Source organism: Anser brachyrhynchus (assembly GCF_964034855.1).
Source record: "Anser brachyrhynchus genome assembly, chromosome: 2".
Taxonomy (NCBI): domain Eukaryota; kingdom Metazoa; phylum Chordata; class Aves; order Anseriformes; family Anatidae; genus Anser; species Anser brachyrhynchus.
Genome location: NC_137695.1, coordinates 521,442 through 546,779, shown reverse-complemented (window position 1 = coordinate 546,779; position 25,338 = coordinate 521,442). Strand labels below are relative to the sequence as shown.

The following is a 25,338-nucleotide window of genomic DNA, read 5'->3' as shown; positions in this document are numbered from 1 at the left end:
GGCAGCACGTGGCCCGCCAGCCACGAGCTGCAGTGGATGAAGGAAACGTCCCATACGTCCCGTCTCTCCTCTGGGGGACAGGCTGGGGTCAGCCGCTTTTATTCGAGGGCAGTTTGGTGTGGCTGTGCTCCCCATCGTCCCTCTGCAGGCCGGCTCTGACAGCATCTGCTTTGTCCTAGCAGGAGAGCAGCAGGTTTCGGAGCAGCGAGGGTTTCTCTGGTGCCGAAGCCGTCACCTCCTGCCCCAACCGCACAGGAAGCTCTCGTCGGTGCTCGCGGTCGCACGCTTCCGCCGCGCTTCCCTGCGGCCGGGCGGCGGGGGCAGGCAGCGGGGGCACCGCCGCCCCCACGGGGACCTCGCTCGGCAGCGGAGGCGCTGAGGCCAGGCAGGGGGCCTGCGGCGGAGCTGTGGGGCACGGCGCGGGGGACGGCAGGGGGTGATGGGGCGAGGTGGGGGGCAGCACCGCGCGCTGCCCTGCGGGAGGGTGAGCGACGCGCGGGCTCTGAGGTGTCTGCGGTTGCAGCAGGAGCCTCTGGGGGACTGTGAGAACGCAGACGGGAAGCCAGCGCTTTTATTTATTTCTTTGTTTTGTTGAAGTCTGCGGTCGATGGTTTTGTCTTCGTGCAGAGGCCTTGGGAAGAAACCTGAAGAGGCTGTGTGGTTGACAGAGCTCTTCTCACCTGGGCGCCTGCGTGCAAAGGGGCGCTGACGGACCGCGCCGTCAGGCTGCTCAAGGAACCTGCCACGTCCTGCGCTGCAGAGCTGCTCTGGTCCGGCAGTGCTTCGTGCCGTGCCGTGCCGTGCCACGCTGTGCCGTGCCATGCTACACCGCACCGCGGCGCCACGCAGCAGGGGTGCAGGCTGTGCAGTAGCAGGGTTCGGGCAGGATTCATCCCCAACAGCCTCGCACCCTGAGGTGGTGCAGAGGAGTAAAGCAAGAGCATGCTCAGGTAGGGGTGCATGCAAAACCACGTTCCGGGGTTATTTGCAGTATGGAGATGGGCTGTAGGGTGCTGCGGTGCTGAGCGTTATCAGGGACCTGAAGCACCATACTGTCTGCATTTTATTCATCCTCCTGCTGTACTGAGTCTCCTGAGTGACAGCTGCTGCCTGAGCTGGCAAGGAAGCGGCGGAGGAGCTGTGAGCTGGCTCCTCTGCCCCATGGAGACATCGCCCCTCTTCTTCCTGGGCTCCTGTGCTGACCGATCGCCCTGTGGGTGTGTGCTGTCCTGGCCTCCTCCCTCTGGAACCGGCAAAAGGCAGAAGTCCCGTGTCAAGATGAGGGCAGCAGCAAGTTTCTCTTGACCCAAGTTCTGTCGGTGCGTAAGCTCGCACCGAGGTGCAGCAGCCTCGTCGCCAGCAGCAGCTCTGTGAGGCGCTAACTGCAGCCGCGTGCGTGGGCACAGCGCTGTGCGCCTGGTGCGGGAGCGGGGAAGGGAGGAACCCGCGCAGCGGGCGGCAGCGCCGAGCCCAGCGCCAGCAGCACGGCCCCGTCCGCTGGGCAGCCTGGGCATGGTGCTGGCCGTGCCGCAGCACCGTGGGTTCGTGGTTCGAGCTCTCTTGATTATGCGGCACGGGTTGGTTCAGTTATACCTAACCTTATTATGTTTTTATTTTTTACGTGAAAAGTCGTGAATTTGCTCACAAGAAAGTAGTGCTAAAAAAACAAACAAACAAACATGATTTTAGTTCCAAAAGCCAACCTCCTGAAAATCAATTTACATTCTCCTTTACATCCTAATGTGAGCTATTTTGCGTACAGTGTTTGATGCAGCCTTTAATTACATGCTCACGTATTTTCCACAGAGCTTTGCCTTACTCAGAATGCAAAACACATGCACGCAGGCCCGAAGTAACGTTGTGTGGGCAACTGCAGATCTGGTACTCCTTGCTTTTGAGTGCCTGCCGTTGGATGTGAATCATCTTCTGATGCGCTGGTTTGAAACTTGTAGGGATGAGCTGGTGCAAAGGGATATTCCCTTGGTGGAGTGGAGGGGCCTTCGGCACCCTGGTGGCCTTTGGGGAAGGAGGTGGATCAGGGCACTTCTCCTCACCTCTTTTGACTCTCGCAGGCAGCAGCAGAGGATTTGGTGCTCGGCCTGTTCTCGTAAGCCCCTTCTCCCGAGGGCTGCATTGCAGAGAGCTCCTCATTAGTCTGCTGGCGGTGGCGTTAGGCTCCCGAGCTCCTATGTCAGCATAACGATACCGAGCTCTTCTCTGATGCTGCTGTGTAACAGCCCAGCTGTGCTGAGGGACTGCCGCAGGAATCCTTGCACGGCCCCGCTCGGAGCACCGGGGGTGCTGTCTGCAGGGCCCCTCCTGCCCGGCCCCGCGGGGCCGGTCCTGGCGCGGGCGGTCAGCGGTGGCTGGTGCTGTGCTGTGCCCGGGGAGGGGCAGGGCTCTGCGCTGCGCCCCTTCCCTCGCCCCCCGGCTGCCTCTTCGGGGTTGTCAGACCTCTCCTCTGGGAGCTGGACGCGGCGCGCTTTGGCAGCCCCTCTCCGAGCATCTGGGAAGCGGTGTCAAGGATCCAGAACAGTTTGAGGCGTTACTGGTCATTCCGAAGACTTCGGGAACTGATTTGCAAAGTAATTGTTAGCTCTTGACTGCTGTCAGTGTCTGCTCACAAGCTGACATTACAAACATTTTAATTAAAAACACTGATCGTGATTACATAAAAGCGGAATTAAAAATAAAGCACAGTTAAATGCTTATCCCTGTGCTTATCACCACAGCTAAATGCTTCTCCCTGCGCTTACCGCCTCCTCCCTCTGCCAGCCGCCGGCCAGTGGCGGGGTGCAGGGCGGTCGCTTTGAAGGGCACCGCGGGGTTTGTTCGGAGGCAGGCAGGGCGCTGCTCTTGGGGTCCTGGAGTCTTTCTGGACGGGTGCCGCCGGCCTGGTGTCTGCAGGAGAGCAGCACCTTGCTGCGGGGCCGCGCCGTGGCCTTTCTGCCCTCCCAGCCCCGGCTTTGGGCAGCTCGGCCTCTGCCCCGGGCAGGCGGGGCCCCCGGCAGCCACCCCTCGCCTCGGGGTGCCGCTGGGGTCCGGGTCTCCCTGATTTCCACGTCCCAGGGGTACTGGTGCATGGAGCTGGGATTTGGGGGCAGGTGGAGCGGTGTCAGCGTGGCTCCAGGCCCCGTGCGCTGGGGGTCCTCGTGCTGGGCGGCCGTGCCAGCCGGGCCTGGGGACGCTGGTGCGGCTGGGCGGGGGTGGCATGCGGCCGGCCTGCATCTCCCTGGCACGGTCACCTCTCTGCTCCGTCCCTGCTGGATCCCTGGGGCAGGCTGGTCCCGCAGGTGGCCGATCGGAGCGGCTTGGTATCTGCGAGCCGCTGGGCCTGAGGTTCCCAGCTCGCAGGGAACGCGCGCTTACAGCCGCCAGCTAATAAATTGCAGTGGGAGTTCGGGCTGCTCCGGTATTATTTTCCCTTGAAGTCGTGCCGCACTGTGTGCTGTCGGGTCACAGGCCGGCACGGTTTGTGCCATCGTCTGTCGGAGCGATGGACTTTCAGGGCGGTGCATTTCCAGGGACACGTGTGTGCGGGGGCCAGCAGGGCCCTGCGGGGCGCGCTCCCCTGGGGCTGCGCAGTAGCGGAGACGCGCGAGGCATTGCCAGGGCCGCGTCCCGGAGGCTTTGCCGCGAGTGCCTCTGAGGGGAGCAGGAGCAGAAATGGATTGGGAGGGTGGGCAAAGGGTCAAGGGGTCTGTTTGAGGAAGGCTGTGGCAATTTGGAGCAGTGCCGTTTAGCTCTTCGGAGAAGATCTGAAAGCAAATGCCTCGGGACTGGGTGAAGCCAGGAGGAGCACGTGTTGGTGCTTCCCGGCTTGCACAGCGCCTGGTGGCGTGCGGCCGAGGGACTCCTGCGCAGCGCTGGCATCTCTGCATGCGGCGGTGCTGGCTAGATTTTACTCTGATCTCGTTTCATTGCTTTTGAACTGGGGTGACCTTGAGGATCGAGAACTTGCTGGGGCGAGGAACCCCCAGCAGGGCAGCGTGTGCTGTCAGGAAGTGCCTCCCTCTGTCCTGAAACGCACCGGTTTCGTGTCTTACCCCAGTTCCTCTGCTGGGACATGAAGAGCGTGGTGTTATCGCTCACCTGTGCAGTGCTCCGGAGGTCAGAGCAGACTCTCAGCTCGGCCCCCGTGGCTGCCTCTTTCTCAGAGTGACAATTCCTTCTCCGTCCCTGGCCGCTCCCCGTGCAAAAGCTGTCTGTGCCTCTCGTGAGTCTGGGGCCAGAACACGGTACTGGAGGTACTGGGGGTAAAAACGGGAAGTTCACAGCGTTGGCAGGCCTGTGCCCTGAAAGTGCTTGGGCTATTTAATGCGTCAACTAACCCAACTCACCGTTGTTGCACTGATTTCCACTTTCTCACCTTAACATTTTTTCCCTTTTCACCGTACAAAACGTGTTGTTGAAGTTCAGGTTCCGAAAACGCGGTCACCAGCCCTCTGAGGCTAGTGGCCTGAGGCTTTGCAGGTGTTTGGATTGCCACTTGAAGTTACCTTGTCTAATAAGCAGCTGGTAAACGAAAGTAACACCAAACTCAGCAGTTGGCGCAGACGGATCCTGAAAGGCAGCCTGCCCGTGCCTCCCCAGCGCCAGGGGGTGCGGGTGGGCCGGTGACGGCGCAGGGCAGAGCTGCCCGGGCAGGAGCTCCCCCGCTGGCACCGCTCCCTCGGGGCTCGCGCGGTGGGAGAGCCGGCAGCGCCTCGCTGCAGCCCGGCCGGCCCACCTGCACCAGGCGCCTCCGCGTGCGCGGCGCCCCTCGGCCGCTTCCCTGGGCTGTCTGCGGGCACCAAGCTCAGATACCGCGTCCTGGGACCGTTTGGTCTGGGCAGCAGCAAGAGCGGGAGGCGGCGTTTGCCGTGTGCAGCCGGGAGCGGGGGGGCTCTGGCTCAGGGACCGGCCGCGGGACGGCGCCGCGTTACAGGCGGGGGGCTGCTTCGGGCCTCCTGAAGGTCTGTCCGTGTTCGGTGCGATGCCTGTTCTCACCAACGCCATTCTGGTGTGATGTTAGTTTCGTATGCTCTATGGCAAGTAGGTTACTTAGCATCCTCAGAGCTGTATTTCCTTTTCTAAAGCGATTGCTAATGAGAGCTGAAGATAACGTGGGGTCTGCGGTCCGTTTTGCAGGAAGGAAGCAGGTTTGGCACTTCTAGAAAACTGGGTTGCTGGGTGCAGTGCTGTAATTACTCAGCACCAGAGGTGATGCAGAAGGGTTTAGTAATGCTGCTCTCACTCCTAACTGGTGTTGTGTATGGCAAAACAATCTCTGCCTTTGTGTGCCCGTGGTGTTCGTCACTGAGCTGTTCCTCGGGAGGATGACTAGATGGAGGCATTGAGTTGATATTTGAAGGCAGTTGTTGGGGTGTTTAGTTTAATTTCATCATCCCGTGTTGTTATCTAGTCTCCATGGCTTTTTAGCTTGTGTTTTCTTGAAATACTTCCTTCACCTCCTCTCATTTTCTTTTTCTTAAGCAGGGACCTGGAGGGACCAGGGAAGGCCCCGTGCCTGTAGGGACATGCTTTCTTACGGTGTCGTTGTTTTGCCTGTGTCCTGGGGAAGACTGGTCTCGCACAGCTTGGGAGAGCTCTGTTGGGAAGATCCCGCTTGGGGTTCTGGGCTCCCCTCTGCGCAGCTGAATACCCTTCCAGTCGTACCTTCTGCTGGTGTCTGCTCTTCCTGCGCTTTCTGCGCGTTTCTTCGGTATCTGTGTGACCCCACGTACAGCGGGACAAGAGGGACCTTCAAGGAAGGGGGCTCAGCCGTGGGGATCCGTGCCCCACTCTGCTGGGGCGGGGAGTGCCGTCCGTCACGGTGTCCCTTGCCGTGTCAGCGCGTAGAGGACGCCTCAGCTGGGAGAAGTGTGCGTTACTGCGCAGCGGCCCCGTCTACGCGTGGCCTCAGCATCTCAGCCCAGGTCGGCACGTGGTGGGACGGGCACTGCCCTGCACCGTGGGCACGCGACAAGGGTGCTGTGGTGGTGTAAGCGCACACACAGACGTCTTAGGGGCTTCTTTCAGCACCGGTTTTAAGTGCAGCTGTTTTCTCCCGATGGCGGCTCAGAATGGCTTTGGATTTGAGGGTTCTCTATACCTGCTGACAGTTTTGCTTCCTTTCCTCTGTGAACGCTTTTTTCCTCCCTGCTGCACGGAGCGCCTGGTGTCGGCGTCCTTGCTCGCCAGCCCAGCCAGCAAGGCCAGGGACAGCGCCCTAGGTGGGCCACCGCGATGGTGAAGGGGCGAGGGGGGCTGCTCCCCCTTGCAGTGCCCTCCTTGGCAGGCTTCCTGGTGTCGCTCCTCTGAATAAGCTCACTGCCCGCCTGCGAGGAGCAGGAGGTCGTGCCTGGTCTGGGGCCGGAGGAGCTCTGGACCTCCCCTCTGCCCTCCTGATGCTCCGCAGGCCGTCCTTCGTGGGCTGCTGCAGGATCTCCGTGTTTCCCAGGCTATTTTTGAGCCTCCTGGATGGAGGCTCAAAATTGTCTCAGTTGTCTCCTTGTGACCACCAGCTTTTTTTTACCTGTCCTCTGGTTTATTTCTGCACTGTCTCTTAGGTTTGCCCCTTTGATGTTTTCCTTTTCATTTCTCATTTTCTGTTGCTTCTGGATTGATCTAGAGGATTTTTGCTGCTATTAGTGGTGATTATGGGAGGGGTTTTACCGCCGTGGCAAGGACTGGGCTCTAGACCCGGAGAGGTCTCCTTCGGTCCTGTTACAGGTCGTCACATCGGCTCCTCTCTTTGGATTTCAAAACGCCGAGGAGATTTCACAACGTCTGGCCTCATCGCATCGCGCCTGCTCTTGCCTGCAGCCATCGCTGGAGCATCTCCTGCGGGGCGGGCGAGGAGCGTGTCGGGCTGTGCACGCCTGGGGAGCTGCCCGGCGTGCGGCCCTCGGCGTGGTGCCGTCTGCCCCCCGCCTGGTGCCGGCCGGCCGCGCACTGCCGCTACCGGCCCGCGCCAGCAGGGCCGGGCAGGGCATCGAGGAGCAGAAGCGATGGCGGCTCGCTCCCCCGCCGTGCCCGGGGGTGCCATCCCCAGGTGAGCTCAGCCAGGCCGCCCCGGGAAGCTTGGCCTCGGCATCCCCCACGTGGCGGCGGCACCGGGGCTCAGTGCCGCTGAGTGGGCAGGGGCTGCGTGGGGCTGGGGGTTTCTCTCCGAGGGCGGCGGGTGACGCCGGCGCGGCCTCGCGGCGCGCGGACGGAGGTGGCTCGCCTCAGCGCCGCACGTCCCTGGGGGAGAGAGCGGCAATTTCCTCGTCAGCCGCGGAGGTTTGCAGCAGGACGGCCGCGGGCGTGCGGGCGGGCGCGTGTGGGAGGAGGCAGGGAGCTGCAGTCGGCTCCAGCTCCGTGCTCTGCTTCCTTCCTGGCTGCTGCTAACCGCTCGGTGGCCGGGGTGCAGCGCTTCTCTCCTCCCTCCCGCCCCACGGAGGCTGTGGCCCAGAGGCTGCTCTGAGCGCCGCTCCCTCGGAGGGGCTGTCAGCAGCCAGCCAGCGGGGTCAGACCGGCGGTGTGGGGCTGTGGCGGTGCGGCGCGGGTGGTCGGGGCGAGGGGCGCTCCCCTGCGCTTGTGCCGCAGCCAGCAGCGAGGGCAGCAAGCGGGGGCTTTGTGACACAGAGCGGGAGCTCAGGCTTGGAGGAATGAGCGGTTTCTCCAGGTCTGAGGCCCCGGGAGCCTGCAGGGTGGGTGTTCTGCAGATGGAGGAGGGTTGTCTGTGGATAGGCGGCGGTGGCCGGGCAGGGCTGGCCAGGCTGGTGGGATCTGCTGTCTCTGGCTGTGCCGGGTGCACGAGCCGGTCCCCCAGAGCCCCCGCTGCGGCCGGGTCGGAGCTGTGGGTGTCCCCAGGCTTTGGGGAGAAACGTGACAGCCGCTTTCTGCCCCCCACCCCTGGGGCAGAGGACGGATCTGCTCCAGCCCTGCGGGGTGAGCAGGCAGGGCCTGGCCCCCCCAGCCCCGTGTGCCGGCTGCCGGCTGCTGTGACGTGCGTGGGGCTGTGTGCGGCCGGGCGGGCTGTGCCGCGGGGCTGCGGGGGCCGTGGTGCCGCACGCCCCACAGCCCCCGGGCGCTGCGATGCGGGCTCAGCCTCATCAGTATTCCCGATGCGTAGCTGCAGAGCCCGGCAGCTCCTGGCACGGCGCCGGGTGCTCCCGCAGCGTGGGCGGGCTCGGCCGCCGTCCCGCAGCGCTGCCCCCAGCCCTCTGCTCCGCAGCCTTGGCCTGGGACGGGCTGGAGACCGTGTGCTGCAGTTCCTGGGCACCCTGCAGCCTGTCGCGTGCGCGGCTTTGTCACCGTGCCCTGGCCGGTGCCCGTGTCCCGGCAGCGCTCTGTGGGTGCCTGCCCAGGGTCCCACCGCTGGCGTGGGCTGCCTGGGGGCTGCCGGCCTCAGGCACTTGCTGCAGCCCCGCGGGCACGTCCCCCAGGGCTTGGCGGGGTCTGGCCTGCCCTGATCTGCTGCCAGCATCTGCCGGGGGCTGGCGCCTTACGGCTCTGTCAGTGCTGGGAACCTCGCCCCTCTGTCCCCAGCTGCTGGGGCGTTCTCGCTGCTCTTCCAGCCCCAGGTCCGTGCTTAACGCAGGGCTGCTGCAAGGGTGCCTCCAGACTCAGGCCCCTCTGCAGAGCAGCAGCACCTTGAATCGAGCGGTGCCAGCAGCTGTCCCAGGTGAATTGTCCGCTTGGAACAAAACCTCTGCATCTGCACGCAGCCGGGGCAGAAATACCGGTGCTGGTTAGTCCTGGGGGGGCGAAGCGGAACAGCTGAGCAGTCACGGTTCAGACTTTTTTCCAGGGGCCCCACCCTGGACTTCATCCTGGGGAGCAGCCAGCAGTGGAAAGTTCCCTCGTTTTCAGACTGACTTCCAGTGCAGCTGTTGTTTAGCCTCTCATGTCTTTTGTTAATTTAAGCCAGATGTTCATTGCCATAATATTTGTAACAAGGGCGCGACTCATAAAAGTCCTGCTAAGAGACTGACTTGCTTCTGTCCCCAGGCACCTGCCCCGGGTCAGGACTACAAAGGCGCGATGTCCCTGCTACATCCCGCGTGCCAGAGCTCCTCTGGAGACTCGCATGGCACAGGGGACTGGAGGAGCAGCCGCCTTCCCGGGAGGGTGCTGATCCCTGCTGGTGAGCTCGGATAGCGTCACCTTCCCCACGCAGCAGGGACGCACACGGTGACAGTCAGAGCGGTGTAATCAGCCGAGCAGGCTGCCTGAGAAGAGACTCGCAGACGAGGAGCGGTGCGTCGGGCATGTGTCAGCGATGGCCGTCTCGAAGCACCGGTGGCTTCTTTACGGTCCTGTTCCCTGTCGGCCTCTGTTGCAGCCGAGCTAGCCGGAGCTGTGCGCTGCCGTGTGCTGACACCCTCGTGCCAGCCCCTGGGGTGCCGGTGCCTGGCTGCAGCCCTCTGCCTCCAGAGGTTGTGTCTCAGGCTCAGTTTTATTCTGGTTTATTTTTAGATGTCTCTTGTTCTTTCTGCAGGAATAGTGCCGAGGGGTTTTGTATCAGTGCTGTAGCATGTAGAACCTTTGCCTCGTAACAGGCTAATTAGGTAAAAATATCTTTATGATGTTACTGTTGTAAAGGCAAATACCTTCTTGGGATATAGCAGCGCAAATGTATGTGAGAAGCACGCTCGTTTTTTATGTCTTCCCAGTGCTGCAGGAGGCCTCAAGTGAATATTGTGCCAAGGTTCTGGCACTGCAGCTAAAAAAAAAAAAAAAAAAGAGGTGGTAGACAAACTAGAGAATCGAAAGGAGGGCATTTAAAACATAAGTAGCTGTAAAAATGTGATCTGAGTGGAACAGTGAAGGAGACGGTGTCAGGTTATGGGGAACTTGCCGTTTCTGAGCGCGTTTGTAGCTGTAGAGGAGAACGCAACCTGCTGCTCTTCGTGTCTGGCATGGCTGTGGCAGGAGAAGTCGGCTTTACGTGCGGGAGGGGGGCCTGGGGCAGGCACCGGGAGGAGGAGGAGGGTGCGGGGTGATGAAGGCAGCAGCGGGCTCGGGGAGGCTCTTCGAGGCGGGTCAGGCTCCGTGCCCTGAAGCCCTTCCCAGTGCGCAGTTTTGTGGCTCAGTGATACCTCCGTGCCCAGAACATACCAGAATTTTTTAAAGCGATCAGAGTTATGCAGAAGGTGCACCATCTGGCGCCGTTAGAGTAAAAGTTAAACAAGCCCAAGATTTGGGGAGGGGATGAATGGAGATGGCCTGCTCGTTCCATGAGCAGCTCCCGACGGCGGGGAGTGGGGCTGTGCAGGCGGCTGTTGGCAAGGGCCTCGAGAGGTTATTATTCTCGTTTCCTGCCCAAAGGCTGATTACCTGGGTCTGAATTATTCCTGACAGATGTCTGTCCGATCGATTCTGACCTCTCCGTTGACGGAGACGCCGTGATCTCCCCAGACAGCCTCGTCTGGCGCTCAGCTCCTGTCAGAAGACATTCCCGCGTAATTGCTGCCTGCAGGACTCCCTGCTCCCGGCTGCAGCGCGGCCGAGCCCCGTGCTCCTGCAGGCAGGGCACCAGATGATGGGGGCGAGGGTCGGATCCAGCCCGGCAGCCTGTGTGCTCCTGTGACCTTGGCACAGACGGCAGAGCCGTGTCTGGCGGGTCACCAGGCGCCTTCTGCTCAGCTCCAGGCACCGGTGCCCGCTGGCTGGGCAGAAGGGGAGCTGGACGCGTCCCGTCCTGAGCGCTGGCACGCTGCGGGGATGGGCGTCTGCTCGATGATCCTCGGTCTAGAGAGCTGCTCCCCCCGGCAGCACGGAGCAGCGGGGAGAATACACCGCAGAAGGGGAGATGTTAGTGTCTGAAAGACGCAGAGAAGTAAGGGGAGAAAAGAAGCAAAGGGAAGAAAAGGCCCTGGGACCAAGGGAGGGGGCTGCCGGGTGCAGTTGTGCTTCTGCCCTGCGGTGATGGTGGCCTCGCTCCTGGGGGGCTGGGAGAACCTGTGGAATCACAGAACCATCTAGGTGGGAAGAGACCTCCAAGACCACCCCCTCCAACCTCTGACCTAACACTAACAAGTCCCCCACTAAACCATGTCACTAAGCTCTACATGTAAACGTCTCTTAAAGACCCCCAGGGATGGTGACTCCACCACCTCCCTGGGCAGCCCATTCCAATGCCTAACAACCCTTTCAGTAAAGAAGTACTTCCTAACATCCAACCTAAACCTCCCCTGGCGCAACTTCAGCCCGTTCCCCCTCGTCCTGTCACCAGGCACGTAGGAGAACAGACCAACCCCCACCTCACTACAGCCTCCTTTCAGGTACCTATAGAGAGCGATGAGGTCTCCCCTGAGCCTCCTCTTCTCCAGGCTGAACAACCCCAGCTCCCTCAGCCGCTCCTCGTAAGACTTGTTCTCCAGACCCCTCACCAGCTTGGTCGCCTTTCCCTGGACTCGCTCGAGCACGTCCATGTCCTTCCTGTAGCGAGGGGCCCAAAACTGAACACAGTACTCGAGGTGCGGTCTCACCAGAGCCGAGTACAGGGGCACAATCACTTCCCTCGACCTGCTGGCCACACTGCTTCTTATACAAGCCAGGATGCTGTTGGCCTTCTTGGCCACCTGGGCACACTGCTGGCTCATATTCAGCCGACTATCAACCAGTACTCCCAGGTCCTTCTCGGCCAGGCAGCTTTCCAACCACTCACCTCCCAGCCTGGAGCGCTGCTTGGGGTTGTTGCGCCCCAGTGAAGCAGGCTGTTGGCCAACGCGAAGCAGCGGCTGTGCTGTGGGGATGGGGGGGCTGAAGCTGGCAGTGGTCAGGGAATGTTGCCTGCACTGAGAGGGAGGAAAGCCAAGGGGAGGAAAAAAGGAGGAGGAGGTCCTGGGGCCGTGCTAGAGACAGGGTGGGGAGCGTTGGAGAGGTAGAAGAGCCGCTTTGCTGGGGGGCTCCGGAGGAGGTGGACTGGGGAGAGGGACGGGGCTGAACAGCGCTGCGCTCAGTGCAGGAGAAACGCCTTGCCCAGGCAGGAGATGGGAGCGGGGCTCTGGCTGGGGGCTGGCACTTGCTCCTCCGCAGCAGTCACTGCACCGGGCCCCTCCGGCGGGCGCAGCGGGGTCGGGAGGGCTGTGGGGGTAGTGCCGAGGCGCTGTTTGTCTGTTTGGTGCTGCCGGCGGCTAACTGCCCTCAGGAGGAGCCGTGCAGCCCCCCCTGCTCCCGGGTGCTGCTGAGACAGGGAAAGGGGAAGGGGCGCGGGGGGCGGCGGTGCTGCACGCGGGGGAGCGCCGGGGGGGTCGGGGGGCAGCCACGGCCCGCCCGCACAGGGAAGGCGACGGCGGTACGGGAACGGCCGTGGGCCCGAGCCCCCGCACAGCTCCGGCTCCTCCGCCGCGGGTGGCCGGCACGGAGCTGCCCCGGCACGGAGCTGCCCCGGCACGGAGCTGCCCCGGCACGGAGCTGCCCCTGCCGGCCGCGGCCCGGCCCCGCAGCTCGCACCCGGGCGCCGCCCGCAGCGGGGGCTCGGCCGCGGTGCCCGGTGTCGGGGCCCGGGTGGCGCCGCCGGGGCCGCGGCGAGGAGGGCGCTGCCGCCCCCTGCCGGCCCCGCGCTGCCACCGGCGGGGGCTCCCGGCGGGGCTCCGGGGGGGGGCGGGCAGCGCCGCCGTGCCCGCGGCCCGAGCAGCGGGGGCGGCCGGGCGGGGGGCTCCGGCCCTGCGGCGCTCCGGGGGGCCGCGGGGCTCCCGGGGCCGCACCGCTCTCGGGGCCGGGCGGGCGGCGGGGCCGGCCCGGGAGGGCTCCGCGGGCGCGGGGCCGGGGCCGGGCCGCGGGGCAGCGCCCGCCCGGTGCCCGCTGCCCGGCGGCCGGGGGAGGGCGCGGCCGCGCGGGGCGGCCCCGGCCCCGTTCCCGGCCCCGTTCCCGGCCCCGTTCCCGGCCCCGGCTGCTGTTCCGGGGCGGGCCCAGCCCCGCCGCCCGCGGCGCTCGGGAGCGCGGCCCGGGCATGCCGGCGCGGCGTGGGAGCCGGCGGGCGGCGGGCGGCGCGGGGGGGGGGCCCCGCTGCGCCGCGTCCCCGGGGCCGGGCGGCCGAGAGCGGCGGGCGGCCCGGGGCCATGGGGCAGCCCCGCAGGTGACGATGGCGGAGGGCTGGCGCTGGAGCGAGGCGGGCCGGGGCCCCCCGCGGCCGAGCCCCCGCCGCGCCGTCAGCGTCTGCGAGTCGCTGGACCTGCAGGGCGTCCCCGCCGTCCAGGCCGCCCTCAAGGCCGCCCAGCAGCAGCGGCGCCGGCCCAAGAGCTTCTGCGCGGCGGGGAACGGGCTGGCGGCCGGCGCCCCGCCGCCCCCCGCGCCCCCCGGCGGGGCCCGCGGCAGCTTGCTGGACTTCTTCAGGCTGCGCCCGCCCCGCAGGCGGGAGGCGGACGGCGGCGGGGGCGCGGGGGCGCCGCTCGCCTCGGGGGCCGGCCCCGGGGCCGGGGGGGCGCCGCGCCCGCGGCCCAGCAGCATGACCTTCCTGCCGTCGGCCCGGCCGCAGCACCCCGCGGAGAGCCCCGGCTTCCTCCGGGGCGGCTCCCTGTGGGGCAGCCGCCGCTGGAACCTCTTCGGGGGCGGCGGCCGGAGCAGCCCGAGCCCCAGGAAGAACTTCAGCGCCCTGCGCAAGAGCTTCAGCTTCCGCCTGCGGCGGGGCCACGAGCTGCGGCGCTCGGAGTCGGGGGGCCTCCTGCGCCCCGCGCGCCTCCGCACCAAGAGCGAGGGGGACGCCGGCTCCCTGCACACCTGCCCCAGCAAGCGGGACCTGCTGTACCCGGAGCTGGCCAGGGTCGGGGGCAGGCTGCACGCGGACCCCGGGCAGCCGGGGGGACTCTGGAGACTCCTCACGAGCCGCTTCCGAAGGCGAGAGCGCGGCAGCACCGGCGGCGCCTCCCCCAAGGAGCCCCACGGCGGCGCCGACCCCGTCCTGCTGGGCAGCGGCCCGCTGCGAGCGCTGGGTAAGTGAGCGCAGGAGCGGCGCTGGCCCGGAGAGAGCGGAGCCCCCGGTGCCGGCGGGGCGGGCGGCAGTGGCCCGGCCCTGCTGGGGTCCCTGGGCCGCCACGGGCACCTGGCCGTGTCTCGGTGCTGCGCGGGGTGCGCGCTCGGGAAAGCTCGGCTGCAGCGGGGAAGCGTGGGCGTCTGTGGGGCCGTCTGGTGCCCCAGCGTGCTGGTGCCACCGTCACGAGCGCTGAAGGAGCAGCAGCGTGGCTGGCTTGGAGGAGATGCTGTGAGGGGTTCCTTCCCTTGCCTAGCCTCGTGGGTCCCACGTCCTCCTCGCCGTGTTGGTGTCCCAGCGAGGGCAGGGATAGCTGAGCCTTGTGCAGTGGGGTCAGGGCAGGCGGGGGAACTGAGACTCATGTCCTGCCTGCATGAGGGAGAGAGGGGTCCTGTTCCTGGGCAGGGGCTGAGTGATTTGGGAGGCCACCAGAGCAGAGGCAGGGAGCAGCATGAGGAGCTAGGGAGCACAGAAAGGTGCTGTTCCCGTCCTGTAAGCACTTCCCTGGTGCCGGAGTCTGTCTGGGTGCTGACTGCAGGGGTCTTGCCTTGGGGTGAGCGGGAACAGGGGGCGCTTGCGGGGCGCAGGGCAGCCTGCGAAATGCTGCGGTGGGTCTGGAGTGACATGGCAGGGGGACAGAGAGCAGGACCCCTGCGGGGACTGTGCCTGCGATGGACTGGTAGCTGAAGCTGCCGTTGCTCGCTTGGCTAACCAACCGCTGGGCCGTGCTGCGGTGGGTTGTGCTCCCGGTGCTGGGGCTGCGGGGCTGGTACAGGCTCCGTGGGGGCTGCGCTGCCTGCGCCTCCCCGCCCGGTCCTGTTCCCCGTTCCCTGGCACGAGCACGCGGGGCGAGCGGAGCTGCGCAGGGGCCGGGAGGTGCGCAGCTCCCGCAGGCTTTTTAAGGCATTGAGCGCAGGGTGAACACAGCGGGGGGGCTGGGCTCGGGCCCTGCCGCTCTCCAGGCAGGCAGGGCAGCGCTTCCTGGCGCCCGCGAGCTGCTCTGGGTTTCCATCGCAGGGTTCCCGAGTCCTGGCCTCGTGGAAGCAACTCCCTGGCTTGGCTCGTGTGCCAGAGGGGTGGATTTGGGCTGGGGGGCTCCCTGAGGAGCTGCGGGCACCCAGGGCAGCGCCGTGCCCAGGCGCTCCCCAGCAGGGCCGGCCCTGGGGGCTGAGCGCAGGAGCAGCTCTGCTGCAGCCTGAGCTTCGCTGCCGCACGGGTGCTGGCTGGGGAGCTCAAGGAGCTCGTTCCTGCCGGTCCCTTTGTCCTCGGGGCTCACTGTGCCTTCCAGGTGAAGGTCCGGTGTGTAGGCTCCGGCCGAGTGGCCGGGACTGCCTTTGCGTGCCGTAGGGTGCCTGGCTGTGCTCCCCTGCGGAGCCCTCCTCCTGCAGGGCCCCTGCTGGCTGGCAGGGGTGCCCGGGGCCGGGCGCGGTGCTCGGGCTGGGTGGCGGGAGGTTCCCAGGCAAGGGGAGGCTGCGCTCATGGCTGGGGAATGTGGGTGTATCCGGGCAGGGAGGGCCAGGCCCTGCCCGTGCGGCAGGGGGCCTGTTCCTGCTTGCCGGCGGCTTCCAGCAGGAGCTGCGCCAGCACCCGCCAGCCCTTCTGCTGCATTCCCAGGGGAGCAGCTGAGGTTGCTTGCTTGTGCCGGTGTCCTCGCGCCTCACCTGGCTACTGGGCTGGGACAGGTGGGGGCTCCCTTTTGGTCCATCTGCTGGAGAGCCCGGTGGTGCTTTACCAGGGGCACTGGAGAGGGCCTGGAGCCCTCTCTGGCGGCGATCAGCTGGCTGATGAGAGACCACTGCTGGCCAGGGCTGAGCATTTTCCCCCTGTGGCCTGTGCTGGAGCCTGGGGATAACCTTTCCAGGCTGGCTGAGGGGCTGCCACTCACTGTGGCAGAGCAAGCACCACTTGCCGGAGCTGCAGAGTTGACGCTTTGGTTTGCTCCTCGCTCAGAACACCAGTTTTGTTGTTAGCTGCCTGGTTTTAACTTGGTCAAGATACGCTGTTCTGTGTCAATGAGATGTGAAGAAGCAGCCATGACGTCTGCAGGCTAAAGCTGCTGTTTGTCCTGTTTTATATGTCCCGTCTCTCCATGAAGCGTGTTGGTCTGTGGGCTCTGGCTCAGGGGGAGCTGTGAGCCTCCGAGCCGGGAAGCTGTAGGTTGGACACGGACAGTCTCAGTACTGCTCCAGCGTGGCCGTACTGGAGATCTCTGCCCTGCTCCTGTTTCAGGCTTGTAGGCCAATAGTGTTTGTAACACATGCTCAGCAGTTCAAAAACTTTGATGCTTTACGCTAGCGCTGCCTACCTTAGCCCTAGGAAAGTTGCTACCGTAGTCCCAACATGCCCTCCCAGGGGGGTGCAGCTGCAGTTGCGGTTATCAGCTCGTTGGAAAAGTTGGGTATATTAGTCCAGGCAGGGATCCAAGCCAACTTTGCTACCCTGTTCCCAGTACTGGGAGGATTTTGTTTATAGCAAGCTCAGATACCGGCCCAGCGCAGCACTCTGCTGTGTAGGCATTCCCAAAGGCCCGTCGGACTCCGGAGGACGGTCCCAGTGCTCTTCTGCAAGCCTTGCTGAGACCTCCTCTGGGCTCCGTGCGCAGCGTTGGCTCCCTGCTGATGCAGGGGTCCAGCCTGGACCAAGCACAGGGAGGGACGATCAGGGCAAGGCAGAATTTGTTGCCTGAAAGAGTTGAAGAGCTTTTCTTGGTGTATCAGAATGAAGGTTGGCAGGGGATGTGATTTTCTGCAAATACAGCAAGGAAGGACGAGAGCCCTTGGAGCTGGAACAAAGTCAGCACAAAGTCCAGCCACTTTGGACTGACCACAAATAACAGCGGTCGGCGGTTCAGAGGAACGTTTCCAGGTCTCAGCTGGCGCGGTTCTGAAGGAGTGCTCTGACACAGGCTTGGGAAGGCTGCGCAGGCTTGGGGTTGAAGTTTTCCCTGCTCATGGAGGGATCGCATAAAGGGTACAGCAGCTCTGGCAGCGGCATCTGGACTCCGCAGCTCAGGAAGTGTTCCTTGCAACCATATTCCCATCTTTCAGAAAGATGGTCTGCTTTTTTAAGGTGCCTTAAGGTTTTGAGGTAACTCCCTCTGCTCCTCTGTTCGGTGTTTGACCATGCAGAGGACTAATGTGTAGGCCGTTGTGTGAGAGAAGATTACCGGGAGAAGGGGAAGGTGTTTTTATATTAATAAGGTGAAGTTTGCATAGCGAGTTGAGTAGATAATGATATGTATCATCTCTTGTTAGTACCTGCCTGAGCTTAGCGGGGAGAGTTTGGTGAGGAGCAAAGATGGCATGATGAGTTTGGAGACTGTGCGTCGGACGCTGAGCCCAGCCTGGTGTCCACGCTTCAGAAAAACTTGGAAATCCGGAAGGTACCGAGGAAGGAGTTGTGGGGACACAGAAACGCCTAATTCTCAGGGCAGGGTCGCAGGAGATGTGTGCAGTAGGTGCAGAGGTGTTTGATTGCAGTCTTCAGATATCCATGGGAAGGGGGAACTTCAAAAAACAGTGCCTTTTTAATCTTAACCTGCCTTGGCTTGTGGGTTTAAACAGCTAGAGCTGAAGTCAGACATACTTGGAACAGGTTTTTACTGGCGAAGTGAGTCCCCGGCACAGCGCTGGCGTTGGGAAGGCGGTGGGTTGTCTGTGACTGCAGGTCACTGGCGGGGGGGGCCGTCTCCTCCAGCAGGCTCCGGCTGTCAGGGCCCACAGGGTTCGGTGACGTTCCTTGGTCTGCGAGCGTTTGGATGTGGACCGGCGGGTAGTAGGCTCCGGGAGGCCTGGGACAAACCCTCCACAGCACGTGCGCTGCCCAGTACACGTTGGGTGACGGCAGGGCAGGTGCCCGAGCTGCTGCTGCCCGCAGTATCGCTAAGAAACGAGGGTGGAAGTTGATAATGGCACGCTTCTTTTCCAGAGGTACACAAGATTCTCTCCCTTCACTGCTGCTGAATATTTAAAGCTCTGGTGAGATAATCCTTGCGAAGAACGCATCCCACACACGGTCTCTGCACCAGCTGAGCTCCCTGACAGGAACACCAGCCTTGCGTGTGGAGGCCCTTGACCTGGAGAAATCTCTCTCCCTGCCAGCATTGCCAGGTTGAGGCTTTATCAAGCCCGGCCTGGGAGAGGTGGCTCTGCCCAGGCTTGTAGCGCTCTGCTGCCCTTTTATCTGCTTGTGTGGGCGGGTGGGTACTTTGGAACTTGGTTTGTGTGGGCACCTCGGTGTTTGTTCGGCCTCTGACCTGCTTTCGAAGCTGGTTTTAATGTCCAGGGTTTCAGTGTCCGAGTTAGTTCCACAGTGGCTTGGATAATGAGGTGGTTAATTATTAGTTGCTGTGCGCGGAGGCCAGATGTGCCTGGCACTCACTCTCCTGAAGCACAAGGTAGGTGAACCTGCTGCGCTTCATCCTACGAAGAGGTCCGTCTGCAAGGGGGCAGGGCCCGTTCTCCTCCCAGCTTTGCAGCAGCGATGGGTGCAAGCAGCAGAGGGCCGGCACTGCCATGGTTGCGTTCGCACTGGGTGTTCTGTGAAGGCGGGTGGAGCTGTTGGGAGCACCCTCTGTGCTGGAGGGTTCGGCTCTTCCCTTCCTAGCGTGTGACGCTGTTGGGCCCCCAGCCGCGGTCCGTCTGCCGGCCACTGATGGTGCCCGGCCTAACTGACAGAGAGGCGGCGGCTGCCAGAGTGCCTGCCTCACGTCTGCTCCTGCTCGCGGCGGGGGCCTTGCGTGTACCCGTCCTTCGGTATGCGTGTCGCCTTCTGGCGCGTAGAGCTGTGCCGGGAGACCTCGCCGAGAGGAGGCGGTGGGCCTGAATCTCCTTTTCCAGGGAGAGGTCAGGTCGGTCGCCCCTCTGGCGTGGCTGTGCCTTGTGCCTCAGACCAAGGCCACCATGTGGCTGTGCAACGGCACTCGGCATCCGAGTGGTGCCGTGAGTCCACTGCTTCTGCTTTGGAGGTCAGATGCGCCTGGGGAAGGTATTCAGCCACAGGGCTGACAGTCTGGTCTCTTCTGTATTATTAAATAACAAAGAAGAGGGAGGAAGAGTGACTGGGTGTGTTTTAATGTGAAATACTAAACAATACAGGTAGTCCAGCAGCGCAGCTAATGGAGTGAATCACTACTCCCCTGTGTCTACACGAGCCCCAGCGATGAGGGGGAGGATGGTTCACGAGGGTGTTAGCCCAGCTGGAGACAATCTGTGCTGAACCAGCTCGTGCCAAGGCGCTGGCACTGCGGGGAAGGTGCTAACGCGGAACTGCCCGCCTGGGTTTTGGGTAGTGGGTGTTCATGCATTGGGCGGATAGGTCACGTTGTCTGCTGGCTTCGTGTGTGCTTCCACGTGGTCGCTGCCTCTCCCCTGGAGAAGGCTGCGGTCGCTTCTTCCAGCAGGGACGGTGCCCGAGTGGCCGGCATCGCACCCTGCCCCGCTCAGTGCGGGACGCGGGCGGGAGGGGAATAGTGTCACCAGCAGGGAGACCCCCACACCCCGAAGGATCTCCTTGCGTTAATTTGAACGCGTAACTGACGGGGACGGAGCATGCGGTGGCACAGAGCTCAGGCAGGTGAGAGGCAGGGAGCCTCCATGGGCTGCGGTTTAGTAGTGAACGAGGAACGCTGGGGATGGACGGAGCTGACATCAGCGAGCTGTGTCAGCTTCTTTCGACAGTCAGGTTACTTGGCCTATGGCTGTTTTGGGTGGTTGAGAAACTGCTCTTGAGGTGCCTTTCTGACAGCTTCACGGATTTCATCCGCCCCTCCCGCACACGGCGGCTGCTTGCACTTGCTGTGAGGAGGAGCGGGTGGATGGGGAAAGCAGCGCAGGGAAACGGAGCGAGCAGGGCAGCTCCCCACAGCCGGGCACGGGGGCTGCCTGTCCGGGGGGGCCGCGGGGCGCGGGGCGGTGCAGGGCGACGTGGCTGCAGCGCCTGCATGGGGCAGGACTGCAGGGCGGGCCGTGCGGATGTCGGCACGTCGTGCCGGGCTGCGTGTGTCCGTGCACTGGGAGAGGCGACGGGTGCGTGCGGGGAGCAGAACGGTGGGGCGTAAGGGTGGCTGGGCGGCCGGCTGCGGTGGCGGGTTTGTAAGGCTCAGCTGGGGCGCGCACCGCGGCTGGCAGCGTGGAATTGGGTCGTGCTCCAGGTCCTCGCGCTTCTGGGCGAGCGGGTGGTCTTGAGGACCTTGTCTCGGGCGGTAGGTGGGAACGGTGTAGAAAGGGCGATTCTTCAGGTGCTGCAGGAAGTGCCGCATCTTGCTCGGGGCAGGAGGAGGCGTAGTGCTATGGGCTGCTGGTCGATGCAGACAAAGGCATTTTTTTCCTCTTGTTGAGGGCCAGAGCCAAGCTTCTCCCTGTGGTCTGTAAGGAGTACTAGAAGTGTATGTGTGAGAATGTTGCTCTGTTAACTAAGTAATTTGGGGAGCCTGACACTAATGCCTCCTGGTTATGAGAAGTTTCAGCTTTCAGGGCGTGGTTTAAGAAAGCCCCCAAACTCTGCTTGAAGGCCGCGTGAAGCCAAAACTGAAGAACAACCGGTCAGTGGCAGTAGTTCAGAGTGAAGGTGAAACTCGGTTGGAATGCTCTTCCAGCATAGCCTCCTTTCTTCTGCACAAGACCGGCTCACTTGGCACTGTGTTGGGCAGAGGTGTGTTGGAGGGCTTGCTGCAGGACACCGTGACGCTGGTTCCGCACTCCCGCCTCTGGCAGGAGCTGGAAATTTTCCGAGGCATGCCATGAGGTGAAGGCAGAGGACAGTGCCAAAGACATCTGGTCCCAGACGGGCAAACCCAAGTGTGCCAGGACGCCCAGCCTCCTCGCATCACTTCGCTGCTGTGTCCAGGCACTGCCGTGCTTCGTCACCAGTCCTGGTGGCAGAAGACCCCTCCGGCACTGCATCCTTCAGCTGATCAGGAAGGTCAGAGGGTGAGTGGGTCAGTGCACGTGGCCATGGGGGAAGCCCACCGGGGTCACTCCGCGAGGCAGGAGGTGCCCGGCCGGCTCCGGGAGCACCACAGATTCCCACTGAGCAGAAAGAGCTATCTGCTGTGCCCTGGTGGCTCCTCCATTGTAGGCAGTTGGAAATGAGGATAGGACGTCTTCCTGAAGGAAGGGAATTTTAGTGGAAAGGTTCATGTGTACATGTACAGCTTGTGATGGCAGATGGACACAAGGGCCTTCTGTTCCTGACATCTGAGCCTCTGGCTTTGGAGGTGAAGCACAGCTGGAATTGGCCCCTCTAAGATTTGTGTCTCAGAAACATTTCCAGCTGATTTTGAAGCGATGCTGTGCCTGTCTTCAGTTCAAGGCCACTTCCACTCTAGTCTTTGTTCATTCTGCCATGTAGTCAGTAAGCACTTGCTGTTACCTTCCTGGGCATTGGAATACGAGTGGGGTCAGCTGTACTGTCGTGAGCACGTGCCGCGGAGGTATCCAGCCCGCAGTGTGCCGGCAGCGTGCCGTGCTGCTCCAGCCGGCTGATCGGTGGGGGAGCGGCGGGGTGGTGTGGGCAGGGCTGGTCGCACAGTGAGCCTTCCCAGAACAGCCGTCTGTTCTCCTGCTGCGGGTGCGATGCTGAGGTGCTCAGCACGGGCAGTGGGCTCGTCTGCTTCGTCTGAACGAGGTGTGCCGGAGCAGGGGGGAAGCGGAGGACAGCGGAGGGCGGGCAGGCTGGGAGCCTGCCACGCAGAAAAGAGGAGTCAGCGGTGAAACCGGGGGCGGTGATGATCAGGGTGGCTGGAGAAGCTAGTTTGCTCTCTGGTACAAGGGCAGGGCAGATCAGTGAAGTCAAGCCCAAAACAAACAAGAAATCGGGTTTTCAAGGAATGTGTATTTACACTCCTGAAACTCCTTGTTAAAGAGCAATACGGAAGTGAAATTTGATGTGGTTTTAAAAGGGGACGGAACAAGCGTACTAAACAGCCGCACCAGACGAGGCTCAGGAGATGCCCGAGCCGCAGAGATCAGGGCTGCAGACAGCGGAGGGTGGTACCGTGCGCCCTTACTGCCTGCGACCAGCGGGCCGGCGCGGGAAGGGCCTTGCCCTGCGTGGCTCGGCATCGACCTGCGCTGCGGGGTGCAGGCGGTGAGGTGCCGGCACCCAGGGAGCGGGGCTGGGCAGAGCCGGCGTGCCGGGACCACGGCGGCATCACCGCGCACACACGTCTGTCCCGGGCTGCGGTGCAGGCGCTGCCCGTGCTGGCAGCCGGTGGCAAGCAGGGAGCACGGGTCGAACGTCGGCGCCTTGGGTTAGGCGCGCTAATAGTGTTTGTTAATTGAGTGTGTTACATGGCTCGATATAGCTAAATTGGCACTGCGTCACAGTTTGTGTTGGGATTTACTCAGAGGCCTTCACAGCAAGTTAAAAATCTGTTGTCAATGAACTCCTGAACCTTGCTTAAAAAAAGACATGTTAGAATAGTTAGCAAGGAGGCGGCTAGCAAAAATTCACCTGTTTTCTCTCTCCTGAGCGTCCAAGAACAGGAAGAGGCAAGAGAACAGCCTGCCCTCTCCGGGTCTCTCTCTCTGCCTCTCTCTGTTTTAAAGCCAAGTCAACAAGTGGGTTTTACTTATGCTCCGTTCAAAATCTCTGGAAAATTATGCCTGATTTTTGCCAGTTTTTCGCAGTTCAAGGAAATATTATGCGTAGTCAAACAGTGCAAGTGTGCTGCCTTTGTCTGGTCTGGAGGGAGGGGATGCCAGTAAAGCAGAAAGTAGTAATGCTGCAATGCTGCTTTAACCACCGTGGTTAACCAACAAAGGAACTAAGCAGAGCAAAAGTTACGGGAGGAGGTGATACCTTTTTTTAGACTACGTAATGTGTTTGGAAACCCAGGTGTGTTGTCTCTCGCCTTTTTGAAAGGGCTCCAGAACTTGTCATTTTCCTCTTTCTCTTTAATAGTTACTTTTATAAAGGTTTTACTCCTGCCTTAAAACTTTTCCTATAACAGAAAGAAAGAACAGGTGGGCAAGAGAGACCCCAAAGAAACAACTCCTCTTACAAACCGTCACGATGGCGATGAGCACCCTTGTGTTCCTGCATCAGACGTGCGTTCCATTTGTCTGTAGTTTCTGAAACGTTAGTGCTGATAAATGAGTGTACGGATGGTGACTTCTAGTTACGAGCACCGCGTTCTTCCCGTTTTTGACACGATGGGAAAAGTGCTGCGGCCCGCAGTGCCGGTGGCTGCGTGAGCGCTGTGCCGCAGGCGCCGTGGCGCTTGGCGCTTCTCCGCGGCACACGGCGTGCGGGCACTGCGGGCAGGGCCCCGCGGCCATGGAGAAGCTGTGGGCTGCGCGTCCCCGCTGTCCTGGGCTGGCCGGAGCAGGCTGTCTGAGATGGATTAGCCTGGAGAGGAGAAGGGGCTGCGGCTGTCGGAGTCGTGTGCTCAGCTCCCCCCGGGAGCTGTGAGGGCAAGGGATGGCCGTTGGCTGGCTCCTGGCGGGGCTGGAGAGCCCGGCCTGCTCCTCGATCCTGCCAGCGCCACGGCTGGTTTCAGCGTGCGGTGCCCTGCCGCGGCCGGGGGCGAAGCCCAGAAGCCGTCGCTCCAACGGCGTGCGGTGCAGGGAGCGGGGGACGGGCAGCGGGGCAGGCCCAGGGCCGCCCCTCGTGGTGGCAGCCCCGGGTGACCCGCAGGGCTGCACCGCGCTGGCACCGCGCTGGCACCGCGCTGGCACCGCGCTGGCGTGTTCAACAGCTCGCGGACTCGCCTCTTCCCTTTTGGGCCTGCCTGAGAGTTTCATTTCCGTGACGGTCTGACTACACCACGTTCGTTACGTGTTCCTAGAGAAGCATGCACAGGTTTCTGCTCGCTAAAAACCCCTGTCACTTTTATGCTGTTAACAGACAGCAAGTGCTGCTCTTCTGTTTAACCCCCCACCCTGCAGCCGTCCCAGCCTGGGGTGTAGGATGCCTCTCCTAAGGCAAACGCAGTACACCAAGTCTGCTAGGAGTGGCTGCTAGCAACTGCTGATACTTGAGGTGTTCTCCAGTCTCCTGCTCCTCCTCTGGTGTGTCTGGTTTTATTTGGGAAGTCTGTTGTTCGGCCAGCTCCTAGGGATGGTTTAGATGTAAATGAAGGGTTTGTGATTTCTGTGGCAGGAGGAGGGTGCTCCCTGTGCCACTCAGAGCTGTTCCTGGTTGTTACAACCTTCTTAAGCCTATTGCGCTGTTCTGCAAATTACATAACGTGCACGTAATTAATTGTGTTCACTTTCAGTCGAGAACATGTATTATGACATGCCTCAGCTCCTTATCCGCACTGCATACAGCCCGCTGGTACTGCAGCGCCAGCGCAGTGCTCGGGGCACCCTGCTGGGCGCCTTCGGTGCAGGGGTGCGTGTCCCATGTCCCCACAGGGGGCTGCTCCCTGGAGCTCCCCGCACCCCGTGTGCCTCGGGGAGGGGTGCTGTAAGGCTTTCTGCACTGCTGCGGGGGAGGAGGGAGCTGCCCCGTGCGCCGTGAGCTCCGCGCTGCCTCCTGCCCTGGGCTGGCCGCTCCTTCTGTCCTGAGCTGCGGCTCCAGGGCCGCCAGGCACAGGCGGTGTCGGGATGGCTCTGCCGACGCTGGAGCAGGTGGGGGGCTGAGCCACAGGTCTCCTGGCTCTCAGCAGGATGGGCATGGCGGAGGGAGGAGGCTCCGGAGGGATCCCGAGGGACACTGGTGACCCGTCGTGATGATTTCTCCTCTCTGTTCTGCAGATTCGTTTGTGAACAGCCAGGAATGGACCCTGAGTCGCTCGGTGCCTGAGCTGAAGGTGGTGAGTACCCACGACTCGTGCCTCAGATACCCCTGGTTCTCTGATGCTTCTCCAAACCCCCAAGGAAAGCCCACGTTTTCCTGTGGCTGAGTGAATTTGCATAGGGGTTTCGGCCTCAGAGGGAGGAGCTGGGGCTCCCGCTGTGCTGGGGGAAGGTGAGGGTTTCTCAGTGGGTCGCACTTGTGCAGGAGGGGTTGGTGGTCTGGGAGAGCACTTGGGTGCAGAGGCCCAAAGGCAGTATTTGAGCGCCTCACCCTTCCTGCTGGCCACAACGGAGCCATAATTCCCAGCCGTCCCAGAGCCCCAAGATATCCCTGCCGCAGAGGGATACCGATGGGATGAAGCCATCACCTCTGGTGCTTTGTTCTGCTCGACAGAAGGCACCAAGCTCTGCGGTTTGTCAGCGTGGGGTGGGTTTCCTGCAGCACTCTGTTACCAGGCGTCCTCGCCTGCTTGTCGGGTGAACACCAGCGGGGGACACGGTGTCTGCTGCCTCCGTGCCCATCTCGCCCCCCGCACAGCCCTGATCACGTGGGCCTCCTGCGACGGGGACCTGGCCTCAGGGCACAGCGCCTCTGAGACCGGAGGCATTTCCACCACTGGTCGCTGCTGGTGGCGCGTGCCTGCTCGC

At 62.6% G+C, this 25,338-nt stretch overlaps 1 protein-coding gene across 3 annotated transcripts in view; it reads left to right on the top strand.

Annotated features, from left to right (window-relative positions):
* The window catches only part of AGAP3 (ArfGAP with GTPase domain, ankyrin repeat and PH domain 3), a 139,761-nt gene that overhangs the window by 27,553 nt on the left and 86,870 nt on the right, over positions 1-25,338 (top strand). For 2 of the 3 annotated variants that reach the window (XM_080581339.1, XM_080581340.1), the window contains exon 2: positions 24,649-24,707. In XM_080581339.1, the coding sequence (XP_080437465.1) occupies positions 24,649-24,707 (59 nt within the window). Of the gene's footprint in view, positions 1-12,976; positions 13,908-24,648; positions 24,708-25,338 lie in introns of those variants that run through there. The other variant, XM_080581338.1, reaches the window with a different exon arrangement.